The following is a 12,500-nucleotide window of genomic DNA, read 5'->3' on the forward strand; positions in this document are numbered from 1 at the left end:
GTGATAGGGTTCCGGCCGAGTTGTCCTGTGGCCGGATAAGTCACAGTCCAGATTACAAGATATACCCCACGTTAAACGCTGGCCAAGATTTTTTTTACACACCTTTCCTCAGACGTAGAGTGTGGATATTCACACCAGGTGATCTGGTGACGTAATTCGGAGGACTGGGGAGAAAAATTTTAACGCCGTATCCCACAACCGCGCGCGGCCTTATTTTCGAATTCAACATGGCAGAGGCGAGGATAGATCTCGTCGGGTCTACTTGAATGTTCATTCAGTAGCAGGAAATGTGGTAGACACGGAATGATGTGTTGAGTTTTGGCGATGGAAATACTGCAGGGAGTTTGGAAACAACACCTAAGGCCGCGCGCGGTTGTGGGATGCGGCGTTAAAATTTTTCTTCCCAGTCCTCCAAATTACGTCACCAGATCACCTGGCAGCTATGTGATGAACAACTACTGATATGTTTGAGCAGATTGAAACTGTCGGGTAGCGACTTAATAGCCAGTCTTGTTGTGTTTGATTAAAATGCCTCAGGCCGTTGTTTCGAGCCTTAATTATAGGAGAGGAGAATAATATCGGAATAATATCATTTTTCGAACCCCTTTGATAGCATGTTTACTCGAACGATATGACAAACACACAACCCTGTGTACACCACGTCTCAACAGAAGGTCGCCAATGTATTTCGCGCTGACAAAACGGGGTACCTTTTTTAAACAGTGGAAATGCTTGGAACTAGGAAGACCAACCCTACTGCAAAATAAGTTATCGTTTAACGATTCATTGTAGTGTTTAGTTAATATAGTTTTGAAATCCAACGAAAAAGGAGAATTGATTTTTTGGTCATAGTAGCTCTTTAGCAATACCGGGTGAAGCATAAAATTATGTAATAGCCCGATGGGATGAGCAACCGAGTCATCATACAATAACCGGATATGGTATTGGTGCCACGAAAACAAAAATTCGTTTCCGGTCAGGCACGCAATTCTCTAATACATATTTTCCCGGTAATATGCCGCGTTTTCTTCCCTGGTTTAGTGGTCACCGCGATTGCCTCTGAATGAGGAGACAGAGTCTCAATCCTACTTGGGCTTCCTTTTCTGAAAAGAATCTCTGCAAAGAAATCTTACGCATGCGCAGGCCTGTTTGTTGAACACATTGAAACTGGTTTGAGCCTTCTTAAACCAAACCAGAAAGTATTTGCGCTAAAATAATTAAAAAATACGTTTAATTCTTTTAGGGAGAAAATACAAGGTACGACACAAGGTGAACAAAAAAGGACTTACCACGACTGTAGTAACGTTTCAACTGAATACATTACTGTTTCTTCCTTAGCGATTGCAAACAAACAAACAAACAAACACAAAAAAAAGTATCAGATAATGATTAACTGTAAGTAGGCACCTTCTCTGCATTCATGAGCAACCCTGGATTTCAGATTGTTCATCTGCACTTCAAGACTTTTAAGATATTTCTTCTTCTGCTTTCGGCTTCTGCGCTGACACCAGCAGAGAACAACGATGAAAATGATGACTGCTACGGCAATCCCAGCAGCAACCCCGATCCAAACTATGTCATCAGTTTCTACTTTGTAGTATTTTAGCATTCCCATGGGGAAACTTAAGTAACCAATATCAACCTGAAAAAAATAAAAAGGTTATATTCACTGAACGGGCTAAGTACATTTCAGTTGATATCCGAGTTCCAAAAAACATTGAGGAAGTTGTTATCCATCGTCATTGTAGAATTGGAACCATCTGACTTGGTACGGTATGGCACAGAACGAAGTGGTCGATCGCGAGCATCGGCTCACCCGTGCGAGCATATCAATTCACAATGCACCTTCCTTCACTCTCGATCTGTTGAAATCGCTGGTTGATCTTCCTTTCTTTTTGTTAGGTCTATGGTTAAGAAAGTTCGTTTCTTAAATGTTCAGACCCCAGAAATATCAGCTAGATCAACCCTTCGTGCAAAACACAGCACCGGATCGAAGTCTTTGTAGGTTTGCCGGGTGGGTTTGAAACCGGGCCCACGTTTTTGGACAAATTTAGTCCATTTCTTTCTTCAATTCTCCTTTGTAGGAGAAGATGCATTGATATGCCTGGGGTCAAATTGGGATTTTTGCAGCTGACTAGCCCAGGGCCGCTACCAACACAATATTTTCCGCAGACTCTCCAATTTGCCTTGTTGTTTATATTTCCCGCTGCAATCTAACACAACCTATGACGTCACGAAGACCTCTTTGGCCGCCCGGGAAATGTCGCAAATTTTTGGCCAAAATGCCGAAGTTCGGGCTGTGGAAAACTCACTTCGGACATTTGTAGGAGGATTCTAATAACGAAATCGTATCAAGCAAAGCCTGAATTTTAAGGATATGAAATAAAAACTGGTGGTGAAATTTCGAGTCATGTGCACTTTAAGTTAACTGACACTTTTATGGAAAAGTATTTGAATGAATATTACACAAACCTACAGGGGAGTACTGGGTCATTACAGCGCGTACAGTTATCGCCCCTAAAAGCATTCAACAAAAAAGTAGTTCAAAAATAGAGGGGCTATGGATTGGCTCACTAAAGACAAGCAACAGCAAACCACTTGTCATCAAATGGCCGAATGAACTAATAAAAGCCTTAGGGGGTTTTCTTTACCTATGACAATACTCTGCTCTATGAAAAAATATTTAGAGAGACAATTGTAAATACTAAAAAAACTTACAAATATCTGGTCATCAAGAGGACTTTCAATTTTTGGAAACGTCATTATTATTTTAAAGTCTGCTCTTGTCAAAGCTTTTACAATGTGAGGGGCAGATTAGTCAGGAGATTACCATGTGGTTTACTAATTTAGAGTCCAAGCCAGGGGTATAGTATAGTAGTAGATTTTGGAAATGTTAAGACACACAAAGAAGACAACCCACTCCGTCTCATTACATCTTGTTGTGGTACAGCTATCGAACAAGTCTCTGCTTTTACAGAATTCAGTATCTCAGAACCTTCCATCAATTATTATAATAAAGGCCTTGAATGCAAAGGGTCCACTACCAGTAGGTTCTCTGCTCGTCTCCATGGACGTGGTGTCAATGCTTGCTAACATTGACAACAACTTGGGCATTACCGCCGTTAGGAAGGCCCTTGATTCTACATGTACATCTTCTAAATTTCCGTCCACTGATTGCATAGCTGAGGCTGTTGAAATTTGCCTTATCTACGGCCATGGGACCTAAAATGCGTGTAGTTATGCAGACTTAGTGATGGCCATAATAGATGAAAAAGCCTTATTAGAAGGTAAACTCAAAACCGATGCTCTGGTGGAGGTACATGTAAAGAGATGATACTTTTGACCTCTGGACCCAAGGTTTGCCAAAACTACTTGAATGCACTGAGTACATTAATTCTCTGTACCCCACCATCAAATTTGAATTGGTATATTCTGATAGTTTTTTGCGTGTTCTGGATCTTATTTTACACCTTAAGAACTGGTAAATTGCTGCCGACACATATTCTAAACCTCCTGATAGCCATCTTTATTTCCCAATTTTTAGTTCACACCCGCCGGGTCACATTGTAAAAGAGCAATTCCTTTTGGGCTAGCTTTGAGAATTAAGCACAATTGTTCGACTGATGAATTTCTTGCAAAATGGATGTGAAGAATACACAGGGTATCAAGCCTCAAAATTACCCGGTGATAAGGCCCTTAAAATCCCAAGATCTGAACTTTTAAGCAAAAAGCTCAAAGCCGACAAAGCATCATTAGGAAGCACTTTCATTTATTAAGATCTTCACCTCAAATCACTGAAATTTTTTCAGCTAAATCTGTTTTCCCTACCTACCGCCGAACTAAGAATCTCAGTGAAGTTCTAGCACCATCTAAATTTTGACCAAGCTCTGCTCCAAGTCAGATGGTCGAAGAGGGCGGTTGTTTTAAATGCAATAAAAATAGGTGCGACTTGTGTGAGAATTTCACTGGTAGACAATATCCCATCCGACAAGGCCTCATCAGTGCTGTGTTGAGTCTACGATGGAGGTTGAGCTTAAAAAGCCACCCCAAATGTCCCAGAGATGGAAAATGTCATCCCGGCATCTCCACCCACCCGTGTTACACAATCTAAATGGGTAATACCCATATATTCTAAATTTAGATCAGTGGGTGCAAGCCATCTCAGATGATCATCCGAGTCATCCAAGCAACTTATTAAATATGCGTTTCCTCTTTCACTTCAATTACATGAAGTTTACCCTATACTTAGAAATTTTCTCGTCAGGCAAAAAAAAAGGGAAAAAAAAGGGAAAAAAAGGAAATTTTTTTGTTTAAGATGATCGACGGACATGGATGACACAAAGGTTGAGCCTAGTCAAGTAGCCACGCGTAAGGAATCATCGATAACCACCACACCATCGAAGCACGCTGCTGAATGAAGGCGAATTTTTATAATATTTTAATAGAGACCCATTACCAATATTCAAAGATAATCGATTTAAGATGGGTGCTTACTTAGAATGGGCGTTTAGACTTAAACACAGTTTATCAGCACTATTCAAAATGGGTGCTTAGACCTAAATACGGTGCATGCATGGTTGGATGACTCGGATGATCATCTGAGATGGCTTGCACCCACTGATCTAAATTTAGATCATATGGGTATTACCCATTTAGATTGTGTAACACTGGTGCTCGACCATAAAGCAGGTATTTTATAGGACCGCAAAATTTTGCTTTGTGATCGATTTCCCCCATTGCAAGATCTGCGTAGCCGCATGCATTTTTTGGTTTCAAGCTGCAAAAAGAAGTTATCTTTAAAAACCGAATGGTTACACTCTAAACAAATTTTTACCTCTTCTAAAATACATTGCGTAGATGGCATTTTACGCTCTCTGGCATCAAGGGCGGTGAGTTTAAGAATTTAGTTTCATATTAGTGTCATATTCAACGCGCTACCCGGTGAATATAACATTTTGGAGGCGCGGCTGCTAAGCTAATCAAGCACTTTTCCTGCCTTTTTATCGTGTTTTAGCACGAGCTCAGGCTCAGGCTCAGTGAATATTGGGGAATATTTACCTCGACTACGTCTCGGTAAATATTCACCAATATTCACTTCGCCTTCGCCGAATAACTGTTACGAGTTATTGACGTTAAATATGGTTACTTCATTTCACTAATTGGTAGCTCTAACTGGTTTTGCCTTCTACCCTACTGGTTTAATTGGTTTAACCCTTTTGCCCCTAAAGGGGTTCCTCATTGACAAGTAAAATTGTCTGATGTAAAACCTGTAGGAGGCCATTTAAGGAGGGAAAGCATTTAAAGCAGTCAGGTAAAACTGATACATGCACACAATTGCACAAACACGTACGTCTTGGCATTTATTACTAATCATAATGCACGGTCTTGTACCAACTTAAACAGCTGTGGGAAAGCATGAGCAATTAAATCGGAGCTCATGTTCCATGAACTCTGTGTTTTCCTAATTGGAGCTCTATAGTCGAAAGCACTTAACTTACATGTACAACTAATTCTTATCCATAATGAAAACTTATAGTAGACATTGTCCTTATAGGCAAGTGCATACGTGTAGTTTCTCAAGGTTAAGTTCAATGTGAGAAGAGTTTACAAAACATTTTGCCAATATGTGTTAATACATACAGGTACATGTATTATTAAGGATAACAAGACGTAACAAGACTTACAACAACATTTCCATCATGGGGAATTTTCTCAGGACTAATGGAAGCAAATTTCACACACTTAGCCTCATCTGATACAAACTTCAAAGGATGAATCTCTACTTGATGACAGTCCTGTATTTGCGAACACCTATAGAAAATAATGACAAAAAAAGTCACAATGGAGCATACTATATCATGCCATCAGCCCTCAGACAGGGTTTGAGCCAGGCCGCGCCATTGTGCCAATCCCGCGCTGACATTGAAATTGTCCTTAATTTCAAAAAATGGCCAGCGGACAATTGTCCCCTTCAAAATGTGGGGAAAACACTCAGAAGGAAGCACGGAAGAAGAGATACAGTTCAGTACAAAAATTACAAACTGAAACACAGACCATGGGAGGAATTTTATTGCACATTTCAAGTTCACTTTAAAGTCACTTTTCAGTCACGCTCTACTGAACAGGTACGTCTCATGCTCAACTGAGCTTGTTCTATGTGGACTGAAGCAGGGTTTGGTGTCCCGCAGGGGTCAATATTTGGAGCGATATTATTATTATTATTTTTGTAAAATGATATGCCAAATGCAGTTTGCAGCGCAAGGATTGCAATGTTTCCCGATGATTCCGGCAAAGTGCTATAAGATCATAGGGCAAGAGTCTGATTTTGTTAATTTGCAACAGGATCTTCAGGTTATGATTACCAATGACTCCTCTTGGAAGGAGCACATAGTTATGATTAGTTATTTTCATAATTATAAGATAAGTACCAATATTTGGCAAAAGGTCAAGTTCTTGATTGTCATTGATTCATTGTTGTTTAAAACGTTTCATAAAAATAATACATGAATTATTTTAGTTAAAACTGAACAAATTCTCCCACTATTTAATTTACTGTTCTTAATGAGAAATTATCAAACTACAACAGGAAAAAATATAAGGATTAATCCTAGCACTGGTTGCCTTTTCAACTCAATGGATTTTAAGTGTTCAGAAAATATTAGGGACCTTAGATTTGACCATGTCAGTGTGAAATCAAGTACATCACTTTGGAATTTCAGGCTAACTGCATCATCCAAACAGTAATAATTGTTACTGCCGAGTACGTATACAAATGATAGTGTCTTGAAATCTCAACAGAATTTATTTTATAACAACAAACAAACTTGATGTATAACGTCAACCATTTGGCAAGAGCACATGGCGAGCCTAAAGCCTTAATGCGCATGTCGCTAGCGTTACTAAGCAACCGTGCAATATCGACACAGATAGGAATAACACTGGTATGATAAATAATATGAGACAGGAGTACACTCTTAAGCTTGTGGTTAACAAGAAGTTGTAAATGATCAACATGTCAGCCTTGAAGCCAAATGTTTCTCGATTTCCAATCTTTCTGGGTTTAGTATTTCACTGAACCACATGTCTTCTCAGGGGGTGGTATTTAGCAAAGATATCTACAATGGCACCGTAATGATTTAGGATACCAAAAAAATATTGTGTACTATTAGAGCTACATATTACGCAAGGACAACTTGAATCTCCTGAAAAAATAAAACGCAGCTCAGTTGACAGTTTCTGCACTACCACATGTAAGCAATGCGTTCCTCCTTTAAAAAATATCGTATCTCCTCAATTCTCGTCCCCCCAGCCAAAAATCCCGTATCTCCACAATTTTTTGTACCTAACTATCTCGTATCCTGATCCCTTCTCATGCTCAACCAAGGTTCAAACGAAGCAACAATATTATGGAGAACACAAATGACATAACGGTAAAAGTTTAGAAGTGTAATGCTAAACTGACATGATCAACTTGTTTGCTGAGTTCGGGTTTCAACCGCTCAATATGGAAGCTTCAGTTGATAAAAATGATCATATAATCATTGTACAGTATTGTGCAAAAGTAGTGCAAACAAAATTCGACAAATTTCGTTTTTTGTTCTCCCGAACTTTCGAGCGAGATTTCGCGCGAAATTTCGCGCAATTTCAAGCGAAAAGTTTCACCTTGAAACGATATTTCCAGCGACCTTTCGGAAGGTCAAACGAAAAATCGCTGTTGCGAAAATTCGAAGAAGCAAAAATTTGCCTGGCAACTACAGTGAATAAGGACCTGAGCGATAGCGAAGTAGTGATTCCCATCGCTTCCGATCAAACAGCTAAAAGGTTAGTCCGAATGCCTGAATGAAACTTATCGTAATCTGGCTTGTACACACGCTTACTAAAAATGAATGACAAACTTAATAAAACAACAACGGACTTTATGTCACTGGTTGTTTTTAATTGTGCCGCGCAAAAGCTGTAGTGCGAACGAAAACGCAACATGGAGCTGTCTTTAGCGTCTTTCGAGTTTCGTTCATCACAAACTGTGGAGCGTTGGAAATAATAAAAAGAGCCCACCACAAATAAGTTTGTCTGTAAATAACTGTCTACAAATAAGTGTTTTGCTGCAAATAATATTCTGCTCATGAGTAATTGAAACCACGTCACGCTCTTGAGTGAAAATGGCAGTTCGCTTTCCTGAGCTTTCAAAAAAAGATTTAATTGTTGGGAATTTTGAAAATTAAAGTTAACTCAGTCATCAAATGATAAAACAACTATTGAACTCGATTATCGCAAAATATCGTGATTTGTCAGTGTCTCGCAGATTAATTATTTGCCTCAGCCATAATTGATCTGCTCGCCACTGACAAATCACGATATTTTGCTCAACCTCGTCCAATAATTGTTAATTGTTCGTCTTTTGCTGCTGGTGTGCATTCTCTTTGAAAATGATATCAAACAGGAATGAAACAAGCAAATCTAAATCTTTGCATTTGTGTGCATTTTCCATCAACTAGTGGTGTTACATATGGAAACACAGTCGGAGCAGAAAAAGCCATTTCACTTTGAGCGCTTTCAATCTCGCAGGTGACATTCTAGTTCTCTTGATAAGGAGCTATTGCTGCAGAAGCTTTTGTTTGTTATTTATTAGTAGTATTGTTTTGATATCACAAGTTTTCTGGTGCTGAGGAAGACATCACACGACATTTGCTTGTAAACGCTCATTAGTAAGAAGTGGTTTGTTATGCTTGTGAGCCTGTTTGTTGGTAATTAATGGCGTAATTGAAGGAATTTTTTTTCCTGAAAGTGCACAAATTACTCCTTTGAAACAATCAAGCTCACTTGCCATTCTTTGAGTGAGTGTGTTAAATACGGTGTGTGATAAACTCTGGGTAATGACCAAACATCAAGTTCTGATCCCATGACCATCAAATATTTCCCAATATTGTTTTTGAAGTGATTTATGTTTTGGAAAACATGATCCGCGATCAGCTCTTTGAACAAGCAACACCAGCATGAGCCAACTACTCTTGCAGTTGAACCCGCTACCTTCTTGCGCTTCTTGCATTTTGCGCTTAGGTTTATAACTTATTGTGGCTTCTTGCAGCAAGCTTTCCAACTTCTTGCGCTTTCAATGTTCTTGCGGGTCAACCGCAAAAACATGATATTTTCACTTCTTGCGCCAGCCTGAGTGTTCTTGCGCCACTTCTTGCGCATGCATTATTTTTGGGATGTACTTTAGATACAGAAAGCAATTTTCCCAGAAGTAGACTTGCAATTGGCCTTTCCGAAATTCAGCAGGGAACTGGGGCGAGTTTCAAGTTTTAACTAATCGATAAACTGACACTACCACATGAAAGATCATGTTGAGATTGGTCATTTGGCCAAGTATGGTGCTTTTATTGTGAACAGAGACCAAGTTATGGACCTTGAAACATGGTTCAAAATCCATACAGGCATCTCTAATTTTGATACAGCGTCCCCCAAAACCATATAAACTCTTAAAATTTTTATGATTTCCGTGGTACTCTTTAAAATGGGCAAACATAGCGATTTTCATCGCAGCTTCTTTCAAATTGTAGGTACATGACGGGATTTTACAGTTGTCACTAAATTGATAAAAAAAAATTAGCGTTTATATGGTTTTGGGGGACGCTTTGTCAAAATTAGAGACGTTTGCATGGATTTTGAACCATGTTTCAAGGTCCATAACTTGGTCTCTGTTCACCCTAAAAGCACCATACTTGGGAAAATGATCAATCTCAACATGATCTTTCATGTGGTAGTGTCAATTTATCGCTTAGTTAAAACTTGAAACTCGCCCCAGTTCCCTGCTGAATTTCGGAAAGGCCAATTAAATGCTTTTTTTAGATTATATATAAACAATATTTCTTTCCTTTGCACATTTGTACCTCCTGATCAACTTCATCGAAGTTAATTTTGACTTTTTCTAAGAGGTGATGCGAACGGTGAAATCACTACTGCAAATTCTGTCTATACAGTTGGTTCATCCACAGTGTCCATGAATGAACTAAAAAAGCAAAATCCTGCTTCACATGGTCAAAACTGAACTGGTGGCTGCCATTTTCGAAATCACACAAAAGTTTTAAATGTAAAGCAAACCATCACATGATCTCAGTTGCTTCGATGGCTCAGTGGGAACTATATACCGGTACTCGCTGCCGGGATGTGATGGTACAAGTTCGGGGGTTGATGGCTTCAGTTGTATCATTACGGGATTCTTATCAAGCGGTTAATCTACTATCCCTGGGGTGTGTACATTTGTGACTAAAAAGAAAATAAAACGGAACTCGGCTAGTTTTATAACGTGGGATAACATAAAGATTTTCAACTTACTTTTTGTACAATGTGCACCATCCACAGAAAGGGTCCTTCAATTGTACACACTCTGAACATGTTGAAGACAAACTGCATTCTTCTACTGGTAGTTTTGTCACCTTCAAAAACATTAATAAAGGTCTTATTTATTGCAAACGTTACGGAAGAATTTTATTTAAGTAGGCTCACTTAACACTTTCAATAAACTGTAGCATTTGGAAGGATTGAATCTACCCAGCTCTTTCACTTAACGCCACTGTTATTATACCATATAAAACACCAATAAGAGGTTAACAAGACGCACGAATTAATGTGACCTAATGGGCTACCATGGCAACAAAAGAGCCATCTAAAAAACGCCCTATATTTTGTGTTTAAGCACTTATGTACCTCAAAAATGAACTTGGTGACCTCCATTTTTTATTGCTGGAGAGTGATTGGCACACTAAGATAAAAACCCTCTGTAAAGTTTAAAAAAATTCTCTGGAGCAGAATCACAGCAACCTTCACAATTGGAAAATTTTCAGGTGGCTCTTAATCCACACCAGACAATTTTTTAAAACTCTGTGGAGAGTTTCATGTGTGCCTGCTAATCCCTTTTCAGCAATAAAAATGGGGGTCACCAAGTTCGTTTTTGAGATATAAGCGCTTAAACACAAAATTTAGGGTGTTTTTAGATGGTTATTTTGTTGCCACGGTAATTTATTACATTAATAACATTAATTTATTAATACATACATCTTGTTAAGCAATTATTGGGGTTTCATATGGAACCATACAATTGCTGTTAAGCAAAAAAAGTGTGGTTGAGTTAATTCTTCTAATAAGACATCCCCTCCAAAGGTTTGAGCCACCTTAAGTTCACCTTTAGGGAAAACACATACCTTGTCTGCACTCAAGACAACCAAATATTTGTAGTCACCAGTGAGTTTAATCTGTCGCACCTCTTTTACACCAATGCTCAACTCACGATATGGTTCAACTTTCTGACCGACATTTTGCAATGACGCCTAAGAATAAGAACAAGTGCCATATTGTAATACAACTAAATTGTTTTTGTGTGGTCGTAGTACAAAGCAGTTGAAGGGGACAAGCTTGTTTCAATGCTCTTTTCATTGGTACATTTATTGTTAATACAGCTGTATTATCATACAGTTTTAGCATCTTTGTATTTCAAATCCAGTCATTAAATTTTCTAGCTTAAAAATTTGAAGCAAGAAGTTTTCATGTGACCTTATCTACAGTGTACTGTTTTAATCCCTAGTTACCCAGTCAATGAACATGATAGCCCACCCTGTACATTTTTATCGTTTGTCACTGTTACTAAGTTAAAATAATGTTGATGTTTTATAGTAGAGTGATTATACAATGAAGCTTTCATTTGCTGAATCAACTATCTTACACTTCAATTAAGGAGCCTGTGGACAGGTGGGTACAACACGAAGACCCCTTCAAAGTTGTCCTGAAATTATTTCAAACAAACCGGAAAATGATCTTCAACCAAAGAGGAAACAAGACACATTAACATTTGCGATTTTGAAAGAACTTGACCACGGTCTTCGTTTTGTAGATAACCTTGCCAAAACTTCAAAAGGAAGACCCCTTCAAAAGCATCTTCGAAGTGCTTGATATTGCTCAAGAAAACAATATTGTATTCTATATCGTTCAAAGTTGGTTCAAATTCCAAATCATTGGCAAACGAAATGTCTTTCAACTGTCATTATACCACCATGCCTTACTTAGTTATTGGCAAACGAAATGTCTTTCAACTGTCATTATACCACCATGCCTTACTTAGTGATTTGGAGCACCAGGGTAAGATCAACAAATTCAAAAATTCACGTCACCCTATTTCTACCAAAAGCAAGCTCCTCCACACACATAAACCTACAACAACCACAATTCCTCTATTCGCTCCGACGAAGGGCTAACGCTCGAAACGTCAGCTTTTCCAATCTTTCACGGTGGCTATTTGACCTTTATCAACTCGTTTGATAAAACAAATTTCTGTTTCAATCTCTCTCCGACGCAGCACCACAGTTTCTTTAGAAACTAAAATTTTTGTTTAAGATCAACAAGATCTGATATTCTGAGCCATCCGTTCAGTGTTGACCCTACATTCAGTCTGGGCAAGTTTGAAGTCACCCCCTTAGTGTTCAAAAACCTCCTTCTCAAATCGAAGG

At 38.7% G+C, this 12,500-nt stretch overlaps 1 protein-coding gene across 6 annotated transcripts in view; it reads right to left on the minus strand.

Annotated features, from left to right (window-relative positions):
* LOC137987829 (plexin-A1-like) overlaps window positions 1-12,500 on the minus strand; it is a 116,845-nt gene that overhangs the window by 68,789 nt on the left and 35,556 nt on the right. For 3 of the 6 annotated variants that reach the window (XM_068833908.1, XM_068833909.1, XM_068833905.1), the window contains exons 4-7: window positions 11,202-11,327; window positions 10,336-10,436; window positions 5,688-5,811; window positions 1,408-1,642 (exon numbers count right to left, since the gene is read on the minus strand). In XM_068833908.1, the coding sequence (XP_068690009.1) occupies window positions 1,408-1,642; window positions 5,688-5,811; window positions 10,336-10,436; window positions 11,202-11,327 (586 nt within the window). Of the gene's footprint in view, window positions 1-1,407; window positions 1,643-5,684; window positions 5,812-10,335; window positions 10,437-11,201; window positions 11,328-12,500 lie in introns of all 6 variants that reach the window. The other 3 variants (XM_068833904.1, XM_068833906.1, XM_068833907.1) reach the window with 1 other exon arrangement.

Source organism: Montipora foliosa, unplaced genomic scaffold, assembly GCF_036669935.1.
Source record: "Montipora foliosa isolate CH-2021 unplaced genomic scaffold, ASM3666993v2 scaffold_390, whole genome shotgun sequence".
Classification (NCBI taxonomy): domain Eukaryota; kingdom Metazoa; phylum Cnidaria; class Anthozoa; order Scleractinia; family Acroporidae; genus Montipora; species Montipora foliosa.